Here is a 17,914-nt window from a genome sequence, read left to right as displayed (position 1 = left end):
AGTCTGCAAAGGATGAAGCTATGGAGTTGTGAAAGGGCGGGGATGGAGGCTGGTGGGGATGGGAAGAGGGAAGAGAAATGGAGGGAGGAGGGGGAGGGGCGAGGCAAAGGATGGGAGGAGGGGGAGAAGGAGCAAAGAAGGAGGAAAGAGCAGAGGAGAGAGGAGGAGGGAGGGAGGAGAGGCATACTAAGAGGAAAGAGGAGGGAAGGGAGGAGGGAGGGGAGGAGGAGCCCGGGAGACTCAAGCTGGCTCTGGCGGGCTCACATGAGCGCGCACTTGCCCTTGATGCGGTCGGCCCTCTTCTGCTTGCTGGAGCGTTTGCCGTCCACGCTGAGGCTGACGCTGCGGCGCGTCTCGAGCGTCAGCAGCTCCTGGAACAACTCCTTCACGTTGTAGTTCATCTTTGCCGAGGTCTCCATGAAGGCGCACTTCCACTCCTGGGCCACGGCCTGCGCCTCGCGGGTGTGCACCTCCCGCTGCGTCTCGTCACACTTGTTCCCTACCAGCATGATGGGAATGTCCTCCACGCTGCCCTTGATCTGCACGATCAACTTGTAGATGGGGCTCAGCTCATCCAGCGACTGCTTGCTGGTCACCGAGAACACCAGGATGAAGGCGTGGCCCTTGGAGATGGACAGCCGCTGCATGGCCGGGAACTGGTGGCTGCCGGTGGTGTCCGTGATCTGCAGCGTGCACACGCTCTTGTCACAGCTGATCACCTGCCGGTACGTGTCCTCTATGGTGGGGATGTAGGTGTCGCGAAACGTCCCCTTCACAAAGCGGAGCACCAGCGAGCTCTTGCCCACGCCTCCAGCGCCGAACACGACCACGCGGTAGTCATTGCTCTGTTCTGGCATCTTCTCCGAAGCCGGCTGGGCGGACAGGGCCGGCTACTAGAACCCCAGACCAACCCTGTTGGAGAAGGGACAGTGAAACATGTAAGCCATATGAGCCCGGGATAGCTCCCTGACCAGTGGCCGGGTCACCGTGGTGCTGGTCCTTCCTCCATCCCACCCAAGAGGCCCTTGCAGCGGCTCCGCTGACCACGGCTACGCCGTGCAGGGGGCTCCCTGCCGATCTCAGCGTCTTTCTCTCTGACAAAAGTACGGGCTCCCCTCCCCCAGCTCCGGGGGGCGGGGCAGAGGCAGATGCGGGTGGGGCAGGCGGGCTGAGCTGAAGAGGCGGCCCGGGTGCAAAGATGCCCAGGTCAGCACTCAGGGTCCCACCTCAGGCCTGACTTCCACCCGGCCTCCAGCTCTGCAGTGTCAGCGCCTCACTCACTCGCTCCCTGAGCTTCGCCATCTTCCTGCCCCGTCCTTATGTGTGAGAGACCCCCGTCTCAAAAACAAAACCAAACAAAACCCAAACTAACAAAAAACAAAAATACAAGGTGGGTATTGGAGTCGGCTCTTGGGCTACAGCACGGGCTGCTCTCACAAAGGACCTGATTCGGTTCCCAGAACCCGCATGGCGGCTCACAACCACCAGGGATCTGTCGCCCCCTGATGGCCTCCGAAGGCACTGCACACATGTATTGCCCACACACAGAGATTGCCCAGAGGCACATAACCAGAAGGGAAGAATAGCCCAGAGTCCCATTGTGAGAAATCAGATGGTGGTACACAGCCGAGACCCAGGACTGGGGAGACTGAGGCATGGGGGTGGGGAATTATGGGCTACTCTGGGTTACAGAGTGAGACTCTGTCTGAAAAACAACTTAGGGTCATTGAAGTAGCCCACACCTTTTTGTTTTGTTTTGTTTTTCAAGACAGAGTTTCTCTGTGTAGCCCTGGCTGTCCTGGAACTCGCTCTGTAGACCAGGCTGGCCTCAACTCAGAAATCCGCCTGCCTCTGCCTCCCAAGTGCTGGGATTAAAGGCGTGCACCACCACCACCCGGCTGGCCCACACCTTTGATGCAGAGGAAGAGGCAGGAGAATCTCTGTGAGTTTGAGGCCAGCCTAGGCTGAACATCAAGAACATGTCTCCAAAAAACAAAAACAAGCCAACCAACAAACAAAAAAAGAAAAGAGAAAAACAAGACAGTAATCAGATATCCGACCTGAAAACCACCATCACAACAAGCACGCCTACGCATGGCACAGGGCCTCAGCCCTCAGCGCCCATCCTGACCCTGGGACCCTGACACATAAAACAGCCTTCTAAATGACTCCGACATCGACGACACCCAGCAACCGCATGTGTAAGTCCTGAGCAGAGTCCCCAGAGGCAGTCCCTGGGACAAGGGGACTCAGAGCTAAGTCGGGGCTCCCCATTCCCTGTGCCCGGGCCCTGGTTTCCCACTCAGGCCACCGTGTGCTCAACAGAGCTCCTGGCAGGGATTGCTTAGGTTTCTCTCCTGACTTTGCTCAGAGAGGTTCATGGATCTCAGAGGGTCACACGGCATGAGAACTCCTGAAGTAGGAGAGGCAGGAGAAGATGTGTGTGGAGGGGACACACACACAGCAGTGGGGAGGCCTGTCCCCAACTGCTGTCCCTCAGACAGAGTCCTTTTATATCCCTTTAGGTTATTTTCCTCAGCATGGTGCCACATATGGAGATGGATCTGGGACTGCCCTAGAGTCAGACTTAGGACGATGGCACTGAAGGGGTGACTGTGTCCTTGGGGTTCAGTTTTCTCCTCTATGGGATGGCAGCCACCAGCCTTGCCTGGGTTAGGGGTAAGTGCCTCAGGCCTCCAAGGAGCCTCCAAAATTATGGCAGGCCGGGGTCCCGGGGTAAGGTCGAACATGCCCCCCATGGCGTCTGAAGGCATATTCAGAATTACTGAATGTGCCTAAATAAAAGGAAAAAATGCGACAGCTGGAGCCAATGCTGGTGACACCCAGAGCTCTCAAGCTGTTCACTTACTTGAAGTGTCTCCGGACTCTCTACAGGGTACTTCTTGTCCCGGGGGAGAGCTGGGGGGGTACTGGCATGCGTCTACTCCCCAGCCCAGTGGTCTCAACCTCTCTCTCGTGGTGGGTAATGGGAGGGATGCATGGTGACACCACCCCACTGCCCCGAGGGGATCTAAGTTGGCAAATGGGGATGGGGCATGTGCCCCTCAGCGCAACTCCTTCTTGGTGGTGGGCACCGGGGCTGCAGTGCCCAGTAGGAATACCTACTAGATGGATACTGAAGCTTGCGCCCCCTGACTGAGAGGGTCCTATGCAATCCAGGTCTCCCTCCTTTGGGGATCAGGGAGAGGGCCCTGAACTTGCACTGGGATGAGGTCTGCTCAAGGTCATGCGATCTAAGAGGTGGCATGACTCAGAGGGACTTAAAGCTGGGCCCTGCTCAGCTGCTGTGCCCAGGGGGCTCTGAGGTATCCGGCCACCCTGTCTGAATCACCCCAGGCCAGAACCGGCCTGGCCAAAGCCTCTCAGTCCACAGAGGAGTACAGGGCATGGCCCCAGGACCCTGAAGCCACCTCAGGTGCAAAAAGCCAGGATGGCCTTGGTGGGAGAGAGTCTGGAGGCCGGGGGTGGGGGGGCACTGACTAATGGGGGGTGGCTGATTTAGGGGCTGCAGACTGGGGGTATGATGGAGAACATGCAGTTTTAGGGACTCAAGGCAATGGGGCTCCCTGGGAGTCAGGAAGGGTCTCAGAGGAGGGAAGGAGTCCTGAGAGAGGGGCTTGGTTAAGAGGGTGCAGGGCTCTGCGGGTGGCAGTGAGGGACCGGGGCTTCAGCGGTCAGTTCGCAGAGACATGTATGAGGGGACCAGGGCCCAGAAGGTCCCCAGCAATGCTCTGCGTGGCCAGGCAGGGGTGGGGCGACTGGGAGCTGTCCATGGTGACCGCTGGACTCCCGGGGACAAGAAAAGCCTGGCGCGGTGGCCCGGGAGGGTGGGGCCGGAACAAAGGGATCATGGTGGTTTGGGGACCCCTCCTCACCCTCTGTGGCCGCGGCTGCCCCGCCGCCTACCTGGGCCGCTGTGGTCCCCGCCGCTGAGCTGCTGTCCGCGCCGCCGCAGTCCCGATGTCCCCGCCCCAGCTGCGCTCCGCCCCTCCCGCCCCGCCCGCCCCGCCCGCCAGGACCCGGGCCCGGGCAGCTGCAGCCCCAGGTCACCGCCAAGCTCGCCCTGGGTGTCCATCAGCAACCGGGGGCATGCAGAGCTCTGGGCATCAGGACACCCGCACCCACGCGCACCACGTGGCTACCTGCACCTTAGAGAACGCGGGTGGGTGACAGGGCCAATCATGTGAGGTCCTGGAGACTCCATGACTGATAGTCAGGGGTCGTCCCAACTGTAAAGAGGGAGAACTGGGAATGGGGGGCAGTGTGATCCAGGTCAAAGCAGCGGGGGAGGGGGGAGGCAAGGCGGCAGAAGGAGGCGATGGAAGAGGGTGTGAGCTGAGCACACAAACCTTCATAGATTAAGATGTCAGCCACACCGGGGAGCCAGAGGCAGGGGAATGGCTGTGAGTCTAAAGCCATTCTGGGATAGAGTAGAGACCCCTGTGGGAGAAGGAAGGAAGGGTTCAGGAAGAAAGGGAGGAAGAGAGGAATAAAAGACAAAATAACATAAAGAATCCCATTACTGGAGTTGCACCTTGGAGGGCCTGCGCTCCCTTGGTGGCTATGGGATCCCCTGAGCACTACAGAGGCCCAGCCTGATGGTGTTGGCCTGTCATCCCAACATTGGAGGCAGAGGCAGGAGGACCAGGAGTTCGAGGTCAGCTTCCGCTACATATTTTCTGGAAAATATGAGACCTTACGTCAAACAAACCAACAAAAAGAAGAGAAGAGAGAAAAGATAAAATCCATTGTTCTTCTGGTGTGTGGTCTAAGGCAGCGCCCTTGCCCAGCCTGCTGAGGACCTGGCTCAGCCCACACACTGCAAGGGAAACAGAACAAAGGTTTACTTTGTATCATGAAAGATTTGGGCCAGGGGTTGGGGATTTAGCTCAGTGGTAGAACGCTAGCAAGGGCAAAGTCCGGGGTTTGGTCCTCGGCTCTGGAAAAGAAGGCAAAGATTTGGGCTGGTGAGAGCGCTCAGAAGGTAAGGGTGCTTCCTGCCAAGCCTGACATCCTGGGTGTGATCCCTGAGACCCACCTGGTGGAGGGAGAGAGCCAGTTCCAACAAACTGTCCTTATTCCCACACACAGAGAAACAGATTTTAAAAACGTCACTTAAATTTTGTTTTAAGTTTTAGATTTCTTTATTTGTATTTTCTGTGTATGAATGCTTTGCCTGCATGCCTGATGCCCTCAGACATCAGAAGAGAGGACATCGAGTTACAAACAGCTGTGAGCCACCATGCAGGTGCTGGGAATCGAACCTGGAACAGCTGTAACTACTGAGCCAGCTCTCTGAATACTAAGTTTAAAGTGTTTTTGTTTGTTTGTGGTAGGGTCTTGCTCTGTAGACCAGGCTGGCCTGGGAGCTCACAGAGATCTTCCTGCCTCTGCCTCTTAGTGCTGGGATTAAAGTCATGTACCACTCTGGTCCACGTAGGCCTGCTAAAGGCCTCCTCCTCCCTCTCCTGGTCTCCCAGGCTCGCCCACTCCTTCCCTGCTCAATTCTAACATGGCCCCTTCTTGCGTTACAGCACAGTATCCTGGCTCGGAGTCAAGGGTCTCCATAGCTGGCCTATCTCTCCCTTTGCTATTCGTGCCCGTTTCATCCTAGGCTGACTCAAGCTGTCACCTAAAGAATTTACCTCCTTCTTATCCTGGCCCTGTGGGAGTCCCTCAGAAGGTGGCTTAGTCCTCCTACCCTGCCTTAAGGTGGAGACAGTCTAGTGGGAAGCCAGAGCTCTGTTCTGGAAGATCCTATCGCCCCAGGCTACCCCTTCACTCCACTTAGAGTAGCTGGAAATAAACCCATAGAGTGGCCTTATTTCTTGGGTGCTAAGAATCGGGGTGGGGGCCTGGGGCTAGCAGGCAGGCTTCCTCTGTCAGCGATGTGTGCCTGGGTCCCCTGGGAGACTAGGGGAGCTCACAGCACAGCTCTGACTGGCTCCTTGGCCTCCCTTCAGGCAGCAGCCCAGGCTGACTCACTGGAAGGAGCCTGTCCACATGCTGATGCTATTTATAGATGTCAGGCCAGGCTCTGGGCATGGGGAGCCACTGAAGACAACCTTAGTTCAGTCTCCCGCGTGCAGTAGCGCCTCTGTATGGGGGACACTGTTCTTGGCCCTGCCTTGCTGAGCTGTGTAGGGCAGATCCGCGGGAACTGGGACTCAGGAGCCTGACACCATCAGCCTGCACTGCATTCTGAAGCTCTAGTCTGTTCGCCACGTCCCACACACCTGTTGCCTCTTTTGAAAGCCATGCCTCGTCCCCGGCGGTGGCAGAGGTGGGTGAGGAAAGGCCTTGGGGAGGGCGGGTCAGTGCTTGCAAACACAGGACACAGAGCACGGATGGGATGCTCAGAACCACACCCAGAGCTGTGGGGTGGCTCAATCCTGCTGTGGCAGCATGGGGAGGGGCTAAGACAGGAGGATTCCTGCGGTGTGCTGACCCAGTGGTCTAGATAAATCTTCCACTCCGTGAGACTGACACTGTGTCTTAAAAACCAAGGTGAGGCTTGGGGGTGGCTCAGCAGTTACAGCACTGACTGTTCTTGCAGAGGGCAGGGTTCAATTCCAGGTCCCAACATGGTGGCTCACAAGGTATCTGTAGCACCAGTTCCAGGGGATCTGATGCCCTCTTCTGGCTTTCACAGGAACAGTGTGCATGTCACATGCCCATGTATACACACACACACACACACACCACACCACACCACACCACACCACACACACACCAGCCACACCAAAAAACAAACAAACCCACGGGCTGGCACTCTGGAGCCCAGTATTTTGTTGCTAGTTTGAGACAGCATGTGACCACACAGCGAGCGCTCAGCAGCCTGGGCTCGACCGTGACCGAAACGTGGCACTGCCTTCTGGTCTTGAGAACTAGGACCCATGTGGTGCAAAATGTCCATTCACAAAAAACAAAATAAATAGTTTAAATCTTCACTTCTTTATTTATTATGCAAAAGGGATCACTTGTAACCTCGGCTGGCCTGGAACTCACAGAAATCCACCTGCCTCTGGAGTGCATGGATTAAAGGAGTGGGTAACCTTGCCTAGCTTAAAAACTGTTGTTCTTACAACATCGGGGGTGTGGGGTGAGCACACAGCGTGTGCATGTGTGCACTGAGCACCTGTGATGATCAGAGCAGCGCAGGAGTCAGTGTCGTCAGCACGTGGGTCCCTGGAACCGCACTCAGCTCTGCCACGCTTGGTGGCAAGCACCTATGCCCACTGAGCCCCTCACCCACAGTGTCCCTGGATTTTCCTTTCTCCTGTGGGAGCACTCGCCAATGACGCTGTGGTGTTCTGATGTCATTTCTCTCATCATTGTGGGGTGGCTTACGGGAGGTCAGCCGTGGAGCTCCTGACTTGGAGCAGGTGGACTCTGGAAAGGACAGTGTGGGAAGATGCATGTGGAGCCAGGGACGCCCCTCAGGAAACACCCTAGCCCTGCAGGAGATGCCAAGCTGAAAAGCTTCCTTGGCCAGGTGGGATGCAGGGCAACAATCGGTCAGGCCCCTGCAATGTAACGAGGGCAGGATGCCAGGAGCTAGCTGTGCCCGATCCCGCCTGCACTAATAACTTCTGTTACAGGAATACAAACAAGCCATAGGAGAAGCTGACATGCTGTTATTACACACACGGATCAGCGGTGAAGCTGGGCCGCCCGCCCCGCCCTCTCTCTCCTCCTGTCTAGCTGTGTTCCTGCTGTGTCCCCCACAGGAGGCAGTATGTGTGGGCGGCCTGGGCCCTGCACCATCCTGGGCCTCCTCTTCCATGTCCGTTCATGATGGCTGCACAGGTCCTAGCATGGCCCAGGGTCTCCTGGGGCTGGGGCAGGGGCGGTCAGCTGACCTGGGACTTTCAGTTAGAGACACAGAGGCCCCAGATGCCAGTGAGCTGGCACTGGGGATGACTCTCAGAGACTCGGGAGGTCAAATGGGGAGGGTCCAGGTCTGCAAGCCGCTGTCCCCGGGGCAGAGCAGCTGGTGCTGGGAAGGAGAGAATGCTGTCTCATGCACCCATGGGGGAGGTGCAGACTCCCTGTTGGGATGGCCAAACTAGGGACCTGGCTCTTCCTACCCTGGCCTAGTCTCTGTCACCTGAGCCTGTACCTGCAGGGGCATGGTGGCCCCATGGGGCCCACCTGAGGCTCAGGGAAGCTGGAGAAGTGTTTGGATGTCCCCCATAATTAAGCAGGCCTAGGTGGCACCAAGGGCATGCCCCCACACCTGCATGGATGGGGTTCGACGTCACGGGGCTCAGCAGTAGCTCCTCAGGAAAGAACCCCAGAAACAGCCAGGACCAAGCAGACGGAGCCTCTCTGGGAGCCCTGGGTTCTTACATGTGCTCCGATGTCTGCACGCAGCACGTGAACCGTGCTTATCATAGGACTGAGGTAGCCAGGCACTGGGCTCTGAGGACAGTGCCCAAGCCCCAGTCTCTTTGTGCCTCGTATCATCTGCGTGTAGCTAGGTAGGGGCATACTAGACGAGCCATTTTGGTCACCCGGCCATGGTGACAGGGCACTACAGACAGGGAGGAGTCTGGCATCCGGCTAACTGAGGCAGTGTTGAGATGAAGTCTGCTAAACAGACGCCAGGTTAGGGAAGGTGGTGAGCTGTGGCAGGCTTATGTCCCCAGAGGAGAGTCCTCACTCAGGCTGTCCCAAGATGCTGGCATTACCACGGTGACATGCACCAACATTGCCAGGTGTGGAGCTTCTCCTGCTCCTGCCTGCATCCTGGGAGTTGGCCCTGGAGTCTCACTGCTGTGCCCTCTGCAGGGGAGGCCCCTCAACTCTAATGACTGCGACAGCAAGAGAACAAGAGAGGTTGTTCCCGAGGGCCGGCAAACGGTCTGGGTTGTCCCTTGACTCATGTGACCCACATGTACTGTTCCTTTCATAAACTGTCACCTGTCACACAGGAGCACCCAGAAAAACTCAGGGTGACAGTGGTGGGCAGGGCCTTGGCTCTACGGAGAATATGGCAGGGTCCCTGGGGCTCCATTCTTGACAGCTCAGAAATGACAACAAAAACGGGAGGGGTGACGGGATATGAGGCGACGTGGCCACACAGTCTTTGGTAAAGAACTTTAAGACGGTTTTAAAAGTAGTGTCTGTAGGGCCAGGGTCTGGCGGAGGGCGAGAACAGCGGCCAGCCGGGGAAGGCCCTGTGTGTGAACCAGCCCACGAGCGTGGCTGCCGAGGGTACGCTCTGTATCCTTCGGGGAGTCAGGCTCACCACTTGAGAAAGACCATGCCGGCGAGGACGGCGTAGCCCAGCACCAGGAACAGCACCTTCAGCAACTGCTCGCTCCGCTCCTCCAGCTCCTTGGCCAGGATCTCCAGGAAGGTGACGAACAGGAAGGTGCCACCGGCCAGGCCCTGCAGCAGCGCCGATGCCACGCTGCTGGCCACGCTGCGAGCACTCTCGATGCCCAGGCCCAGCCCAATGCCCACTGGGATCATGGCGCTCACGGTCACAGCCAACTTGGCCGCGTCCCTCATGGGAACTGCGCTGCGGGCCATGCTGATGCCCAGGGCCACGGCCACCAGCGTCTCGTGGACCGCCACGCCAACGAATAAGCTGACCACACGCTCCCCCTCCTCCTGCAGTCCCAGCGCCAGACCCTCGAACACCGAGTGCGCCGACAGCGCGAAGACCAGGCTGAGCAGCCGTAGTGGCCCAGGGCGGCCCAGCTCCCGCAGCCGCAGCCCCGCGCCGTGGGTGTGTGCCGTGGGCTCGGGGTACAGGCCGTGACTGCGGCCGCCCACACCCACGAACGGGCTCTCATACTCCGAGTCACTGCCCGCGTCTGAGCCAGCGTTGAAGGTTTCCAGGTCTATAAAGGGAGGCCGCTCCCGGCGGAAGGTCAGCAGCAGCTGCTCCACGAACACGGTGAGGAAGAAACCCACCATCATGAGCGTCTCCGCCAGCGGGTAGTCAGTGCTGATGTGGCCCAGGCTCAGCACCTTCTGCAGCTGTGGACATAAGGCCAGGTCAGCCGCAGGCCTCCCTCCCCTCCTGGGCAGGGGCTCCAGGGCTACCTGGGCCCCAAGGAGACCCCACCTCAAGCAATGAGACAAAGCACTGACCAGAGCATAAAGATGCAGGGTTCTAATCCCAGCGCCAGAAGCAGGCCAGGGCCACACAGAGACCCTGTCTCCACAGGACAACTTTTTAGTTGTTAGAGCAGAGTGGGCCCGAGTGTGTCTGAGAGGCAGGCTCTGCCTTGTACCGGTTCCATTCCCAGAACTGCACAAAACACGATTTTTGTTTTTGTTTTTGTTTTTTTTTTTGGGGGGGGGGGCAGGGTTTCTCTGTGTAGCCCTGGCTGTCCTGGAACTCACTCTAGACCAGGCTGGCCTCGAACTCTGAAATCCGCCTGCCTCTGCCTCCCAAGTACTAGGATTAAAGGTGTGTGCCACCACCGCCTGGTTACAAAACACGTTTTTAACAGGGAAAAAAAAAAAAAAAAGAGGAGAGGCCAGGGAGACAGTGGTCAAGGAGGCACTTGCCACCACGTCTGACAACCTGAGTTCAGACCCCTTGGGACCCACACCATGTAAGTCAGACACCAACTCCAGAAAGCCTCTGATCTTCACATGGGCACGCACATCCACACATATAAGTATATAACTACTTATACGAGAAGGGAGACAGTGCTGAGAAACACCAGACAAGGTTACTGGCTCGCCTTGCCTGGACTGTCCCCAAAGATGGTTCCAGCCATGTGAGATAGCACTGTGGGTTGTGCTTGCTGCGAGGGCGCCTGGAGCGCAGCCCTACATGGGTGGGCTGTCACATGTACACGTGAGGGTGGAGCAGAGAGCAAGGGCCCTGGGTCCGGCCAGAGTCCAGCGTGAGGCTGCCGCAGCTAGCTACCAAGCAAGACCCGGTCAGCCCGGACTCCCCACAGGCACAGTCAGCAGCCACTCTAGCCTGTGGTGACAGGCTGGGGTCTCACTGAGGCCCCACCCGCAGGGACCCTTGCTCACTGAGCCCCAACCCCAGGGCTTCCCGCGCTCACTGCAGCCTCGAGAGGCTTTTCCCGACTCAGGACTGAGGTCCCAAGTCCCTAAAGGCCAGGGCAGCTGCTGGGAGGCCAGGCCCATCCGGGTCTGAGAGGATTCCCTTCACATATGCAGAGCTGGCAGCCCTCACTAACCGTACAGGCTCAGGTACGGTCATCACCTGAAGAAGGCTCCTCCGCCTTCCACCCTGCCTACGACCCATGTAGCCATACTGATGGTGACAGGCTGGGGTCTCTCCAACCACAGCCAGTGAGAAACGGGCCCCAGGGCTGACGAGTGACCAGAATGTGTCCTGGCGTCTGTCTCCTGGGTCCCTGAGGACCCTGGGAAGCTCTGCTCAGACTCCTGCTTGGCCCACAGGACGCATGAGGAGACACAGCCACGAGGTATCAAGGTGTGATCTGCCACAATCTGTCATGCAGCAAGAGCTGACAGAGAGGAACCGACAGAAGCGATTGCACGTGGCCCGTGGACTCTGGAGTGGGCGACTGCTCTGTCTGAAATTCACCACCCGCTGGGCTCACCTGTAGGATAGCCCCAGTGCAGGTCAGGGGAGCAGCTGACGTAAGGCCACACAACAATTTGCTTTCTCCGCCCTGTCTTCCTCCAGCATCTGTGTTGAAATCCATTGGACCTTGGAAGGTGCTGGTATGCTTTGCCACATGAGCATGAAGACCTGAACTGTAATCCCAGAACCCACCTGGAAAACTGGGTATGGCAGCACGTGCCTTTAAGCACAGGCCAGGGCAGAGGGCAGACGCAGAGGGATCCTTGGGGCTTACTGGCCTCCTCTGCTGGAGTAAATTTCACGTTCAATAAGACCCTGTCCCAGAAAATGAGGCGACCAGGACTACAGAAGACACCAACCTCTGGCCTTCACACACACACACACACACACACACACACACACGCACACGCACACGCACACGCACACGCACATGTACATGCACACACGTGCACACACGTGCACACACATGCGCACACACGCACATACATGCACATACACCTGAGCCCCACAACCCCCCAGCTCCCCACCAGGGCCTCACCTTGTCCCTCACTGCAGGCAGCAGTGCATTGAAGCACGTAGCCAGGAAGACGCCGCCCCCAAAGGTGTTACAGAGGGACAGGACCTTCTTCGCACGGTGCGCCTTCTCGAAGTCAGCCTCGGTGACCTTCACAGGCAGCAGAGAGCCCAGCAGCATGAAGAAGAACACGCCTACCATGCAGAGGACCTTGGCCACCAGAAGCTTCGTCATGGTGGCTGCCTGGGTCACACAGGGCCAGAGAACAAATGGAGTCACACACCAAAGCCTGGGGGGGCTACTGGCCCCAGTCGCAGGGTCAGACACACATGGCTCTGCTCAGCAGCTGTGAGGACAGGGCAGACATGTTAACTGTGTGGTCACCACGCTGGGCCCGCTACTCTGCTCTAGGACTCACAGACATGGACATACAGGTTTGTGTAACTGAAGGTGAGGACACAGGGTGGGGAGGTGGCGCAGGCAGGACAGCTGGTGCTGTGGTGTGAGGACCTCAGACAGGAGGCTGCCTGGGGCCTGCTGGCAGCCAGCTGCAAAGAGCCCGTGAGCTCCAGGTCATGAGACCCTGACTCCAGAACTGAGGTGGAGGGCAGCTGAGGAAGACACTGGATGTTGGCCTCTGGCTATCAGCACACACACACATTCACACACATGCACACTCACACACATGCACATTGACACACATGTGTACACACATTCACACAGACAGACATGCACACACATGCACATTCACACACGTACACTGGCACACATGTGTACATGCATTCATACACACATTCACATACATGTACACACATGCACATTCACACATGCATATTCTCACACATGTGTACACAGACACACATTCATGCAGGGCACAGGAAACTGAATACTGTCTAGAAGCTGGCTCCCTGCTGCCAGGCGCTTGGTAACCTCCTGAGCTGACAGCTTCCAAGCTAAGCGCAAGCACGGAACGCTCCCGTCGGTACCACAACACTCCCAGGGGTGTGGCTGCCCTGACAGAGACTCTCAATCTGTTACCCCAAGGACAGGCCTTACATAACCGGTGCCAGCTCAACTCTGCTTGCTAAGATTGTGCCCCAGGGTTTTTACACACTCCGTCTTCTGCCTGGAGCATCCCCACCCCACCCCGCGTCCCTGGATCCTCCAACGTGTATCTTTATGTTCTGTCACTGGGAAGGGCACCTGACCTGTGCCCCCCTGCATCCCTGGTACCCACCTTGAGGCTCAGCGCAGGGCAGGTGCAAGGTGACAGCTGGCTCAGAGGATGTGGTGGCCAAATGCAGGGTTGTTCTTACGTGTTCTCCTGCCTCACAGAGCATGGGTCATTAGGAGAGAAGCTGCCTCCCTCTCGCTGCTGCCCACACCCCGGCTCACCCTCTGCAGTCAGCACCGTCCAGTCCCTGCCCAGCCCTGTCCCTTCTACTGCACCAAAGGGAACTGTACATATCTGGCTTGTCCTGGAATTTTAGAGGTAGAGAGAGGGGACCGGGGGACATGGTCACATGACCCAGTCAACCGCTCTAGGCTCTCCAGGCTTAAAGCACTGGATGCCTTTTCAGAGGAACTGGACTTGGTTCCCAGCACCCGCATGGTGGGCCACAACCACCCGTAAATCCAGCTCCTGGGGATCCAATGCCTCCTTCTGGCCTCTGCAGAGACCAGGCACATAGGTGGTGCACAGCCGTGAAAACAATCAAAGCGCACACATATGTAAGATTTTAAATTATGGGAGTGATCAAGGAAGCCACTGACATTAAAGTCTGGGCTCTCCACCTGTGTACGCACACAGCCTGAAGGGATGTGCCTATCATCTTAGTACACGGGAGGATGAGGCAGGACAATGGCTACATGTTTGAGACCAGCCTGGACGGTGAGGAACATCCTACCTCAGAATAAAGTAATACAACAAAAATTAAAAATAAAATTCAATGAAAAATGGAACAAAAGAATGAAACAAAACTCGTAAGGTAAAGGTGCCGGTGCCGATAAGGACCCAAGGAAGGGAGAAAATGGATTCCCATAAGTTGTCCTCTGACTTCCTACACACACCACCCTCCCCAATAAATACGCAGATTTTAATCCCAGCACTTGGGTGGCACAGGCAGGCAGATCTCTGTGGTTGGTGTCAGCCTAGTCCACATAGTTCCAGGACAGACAGGTTTACAAAGAGAAACCCTGACTTGAAGAGAAATATGAATAAATAATAAAATAAAATAAAATAGTAGCAGCAGAGACAGCTCAGCAGTTGAGAGCACTGGCCGGTTTTTACGGCTGATCTGGGTTCCATTCTAGCCCAAAGGGATCTAGTCCCCTCTCCTGGCCCCTTTGGGCACTGCACACATGTGCACAAACACAGACACAGATAATAAATTTTAAAAATAAATTTTAAAAATGAAAATAAAATATGAAAGAAAATGAATTAGGATGAAATAAGTAAGGTTAAAATTAGGTTAAACTTTAAAATTAAAATATTATAAAGGAATATAATGAAGGACATAATTTATACAATTTTCAAAAAATTAAAAACAAAAGTAACTCCCTTAAAGTCCTTTCCTCCGCTGCTGTGGATACAAGGCAAAGTGCATACAATAGGCGCTCAACTGATGCTAGAAGTGGAGATACCTCGAGTGCTCTCAAAATAGGGCCAGTCGAGGCAAGGCTGGGGGGTTGACAAGCTCGATCTTGCCTTAAGCATTTATTGAGCGCCTACTGTGTGCTCCACGCAGCCTCATTCTGGAGCAAGGAGTCTGTGAACAGGCAGGCACTGTCAGCCGCCCTCGGCTCCGCCCCGCCCCGGGCTCGCCACGCCCAGGCCACGCCCAGACCCCTCTTGTACCTCTGACAGTCCCTCAGGCCTCCAGCCAGTGCCACCTGCGGCCAACTGCCCCGCGGTCCGGACCCCACCGCAGCGGACCAGCCTCCGGACCCCCCCGAGGCTGCGAGCTGCAGCTCACGCCCCGCCCACGTAAGCGTCTATTGGACCTTGTCAGTGCCACTCGAAAGAACCTAGAGTCCATTGGTCACAGCTGCTGCCAATCATTCTGCAATGCCTACTGGTTCCGGAAAACAGTTTCCTCCTTTCTAAACTTGAGTGCAGTTACCAAATGGTTCCGATAGGAAACAGGTACTTAGTAACATGGTTCCGGAAGGAGGGCCTACCTCCCGGAGCTGTCCAGGGTCGCGTGGTACTGAATGAGCGTGAACGGAGGCTTGGCAGCAAGCGATTTCCTACAAATGGAACATTCTTGAAGCTCTTCCTCGTGGCTTAAGAAGAAATTACAGGTGTCCACCAAATATCTGTTGATAGCCAGAATAAATTCAAGCTCAAGAGGTCTACTGTGCTCCTGAATCACAACAGTTAATAACAATGTAATCATTCTACCCACACCTGCAGCCCAGGGGCTGTCTTCTTCAGTGACGTGGCACCTGAGCAGAACATACAGACAGCACACAGTAGGCCTTGTTTTTATATTCGTGTATTTGCTTGAGCCACAGTCTTGCTGAGCAGCCCAGGCTGGCATGCAGATTGCTCAGAATCCTCCTGCATCAGCTTCCCGAGTGCTTGGATTGTAGGTGTGAGCCACCTCCCTCACACAGTGTGAGTGCTATGTAAACAGTGGTTTTACCGTGCTAGAGAACAAAAAACAAAAGCTCCATTCACTGCAGATCAAAGCTTTCTTTACACCTGGTGAAGTAAGTATGTCTGTCATGCCAACACACTCAGTAGGCCGAGGCAGAAGATCCCCGTATTCCGGGGCTGGCCTACAGAATTAGACGCTGTATCAAAACAGCCAAGTTGGGCTGGAGAGATGGCTCAGTGGTTAAGACCACTGACTACTCTTCCGAAGGTCCTGAGTTCAAATCCCAGCAACCACATGGTGGTTCACAACCATCCCTAAAGAGATCTGATACCCTCTTCTGGTGCATCTGAACACAGCTACGGTGTACTTAGATATAATAATAAATAAGTATTTTTAAAAAAACAGCCAAGCAAGGCGCACTAACACATGAGCCTGATGTGTGTGATGGCACAAGCTTCTTAAATTTTCACTTATTTATTTGGCTTTTGAGACAGGGTTTCTGGCTGTCCTAGAATTCACTCTGTAGACTAGACTGGCCTCAAACTCAGAGATCTGCCTGCTTCTGCCTCCCAGAGTGCTCGAAATAAAACCATGTGCCACCATTGTCTTATTTACTTATTATTTTAAAGATTTATTTGGTTTGGTTTTACGTGTGTGAGTGCTTTGCCCACAAGTCTGTCTATGTGACATGTGTGTCACTGGTGTCTAGAGAGGTCAGAGAAGAGCGTTGCACGCCCTTGCATCAGAGGCACAGTGTGTGCGCCAAGCCTGCACTCTCTGCAAGAGCAGCCTGTCAGTCTCCTTGACTGATGAGCTGTCCAGCCCCGTTCCTCTCTAATGGTGAGATCGCATCCGTTGTCTGGGATAACTGGGTGCTTGAATGTTTCTGCAGAGCCGCAGTGTTTCCAGGTAAAATCATTTCTCTTTTTTTCTCAAGATATCCAAATTATGTTTTAGTAATAAAGCAAGTAAAAACCAATTTACCAGCCTTCACACAGAACTGCAGAGGAAGCTGAAACACAAGGCCTACTGTTAAAACACAATGCGTCACTGTGCAGGATTTGGGATCCATTGACTAGTGACCTATGGGTGCCGTATCTCTTTCCATACTGACGGTGCAAAGCCTGGAAAGCAAGGCTCTGACCCTTTGTTTGTTTTGTTTTGGATTTGGTTTTTTCGAGACAGGGTTTCTCTGTGTAGCCCTGGCTGTCCTGGAACTCACTTTGTAGACCAGGCTGGCCTCGAACTCAGAAATCCGCCTGCCTCTGCCTCCCAGAGTGCTGGGATTATAGGGCCTCTGACCTTTTTAATGCTTATCTGTAATAATCCTGTTTATTTAAAACATAGCTACTTGTGAACATTTACCATGGAACAATCTACATTCTTTCTTTCTTTCTTTCTTTCTTCTTTTTTTTTTTTTTTTTTTTTTTTTTTTTTTGCTATATTTTGGCACTTCCCTTAATCCCATTCCAAGTACCGATAATTTCATAATTCTTTTAAATGCATACTGTTATTTTTTCCTTGATTTCATTTAGTTATATACATTCCTGATTATATGAATATTTATTTTCCTTATAAAAATGTACTGGCTGGTTTTGTGTGTCAACTTGACACAGGCTGGAGTTATCACAGAGAAGGGAGCTTCAGTTGGGGAAGTGCCTCCATGAGATCCAGCTATGGGCATTTTCTCAATTAGTGATCAAGGGGGGAGGGCCCCTTGTGGGTGGTGCCATCCCTGGGCTGGTGCTCTTGGGTTCTATGAGAGAGCAGGCTGAGCAAGCCAGGGGAAGCAAGCCGGTATGAAACATCCCTCCATGGCCTCTGCATCAGCTCCTGCTTCCTGACCTGCTTGAGTTCCAGTCCTGACTTCCTTTAGTAATGAACTGCAACGTGGAAGTGTAAGATCAATAAACCCTTTCCTCCCCAACTTGCTTCTTGGTCATCTTGGTCATGATGTCTATGCAAGAATAGAAACCCTGACTAAGTCAAAAAAATATATCTTCAAAAAAAAAAAAGTCGGGCGGTGGTGGCGCACACCTGTAATCCCAGCACTTGGGTGGCAGAGGCAGGCGGATTTCTGAGTTCTAGGCCAGCCTGGTCTACAGAGTGAGTTCCAGGACAGCCAGGGCTACACAGAGAAACCCTGTCTCGGAAAACCAATATATATATATATACATATATATATATATATATATATAATATATTATATATATATACACACAT

General features: G+C 54.8%; 2 protein-coding genes across 4 annotated transcripts; both read right to left on the bottom strand.

Annotated features, from left to right (window-relative positions):
- Positions 1-260: 260 nt before the first annotated feature.
- On the bottom strand, positions 261-857 carry Diras1 (DIRAS family GTPase 1). The gene has a single exon (XM_052165990.1). It carries the CDS (start codon positions 855-857, stop codon positions 261-263), a length of 597 nt encoding a protein of 198 aa, XP_052021950.1.
- Positions 858-6,956: 6,099 nt separating this feature from the next.
- Positions 6,957-15,057, bottom strand: Slc39a3 (solute carrier family 39 member 3). 3 transcript variants are annotated; one of them, XM_052165519.1, is made up of 4 exons: positions 14,947-15,057; positions 13,327-13,417; positions 12,114-12,435; positions 6,957-10,014 (listed from the first exon to the last, which is right to left on the bottom strand). In XM_052165519.1, exons 3-4 carry the CDS (start codon positions 12,321-12,323, stop codon positions 9,271-9,273), a joined length of 954 nt encoding a protein of 317 aa, XP_052021479.1. In that variant the 5' UTR covers positions 12,324-12,435; positions 13,327-13,417; positions 14,947-15,057; the 3' UTR covers positions 6,957-9,270. The 3 variants fall into 3 exon arrangements, with proteins under 3 accessions (XP_052021479.1, XP_052021477.1, XP_052021478.1); XM_052165517.1 differs by having other exon boundaries at positions 13,327-13,413; XM_052165518.1 differs by having other exon boundaries at positions 12,114-12,332; positions 13,327-13,413; positions 14,947-15,056.
- Positions 15,058-17,914: the final 2,857 nt, after the last annotated feature.

This window comes from Apodemus sylvaticus, chromosome 20 (genome assembly GCF_947179515.1).
Source record: "Apodemus sylvaticus chromosome 20, mApoSyl1.1, whole genome shotgun sequence".
Classification (NCBI taxonomy): Eukaryota; Metazoa; Chordata; class Mammalia; order Rodentia; family Muridae; genus Apodemus; species Apodemus sylvaticus.
This window is presented reverse-complemented; position numbering and strand designations above follow the sequence as displayed.

What these genes read in the sequence shown, in the direction of transcription:
- Diras1 (XM_052165990.1), bottom strand. Translation starts at nt 857, where the DNA reads ATGCCAGAACAGAGCAATGACTACCGCGTGGTCGTGTTCGGCGCTGGA.
- Slc39a3 (XM_052165519.1), bottom strand. Translation starts at nt 12,323, where the DNA reads ATGACGAAGCTTCTGGTGGCCAAGGTCCTCTGCATGGTAGGCGTGTTC. An exon ending in TGCCTGCAGTGAGGGACAAG is followed by an intron (nt 10,015 to 12,113) that starts GTGAGGCCCTGG and finishes TTATGTCCACAG; the next exon opens with CTGCAGAAGGTGCTGAGCCT.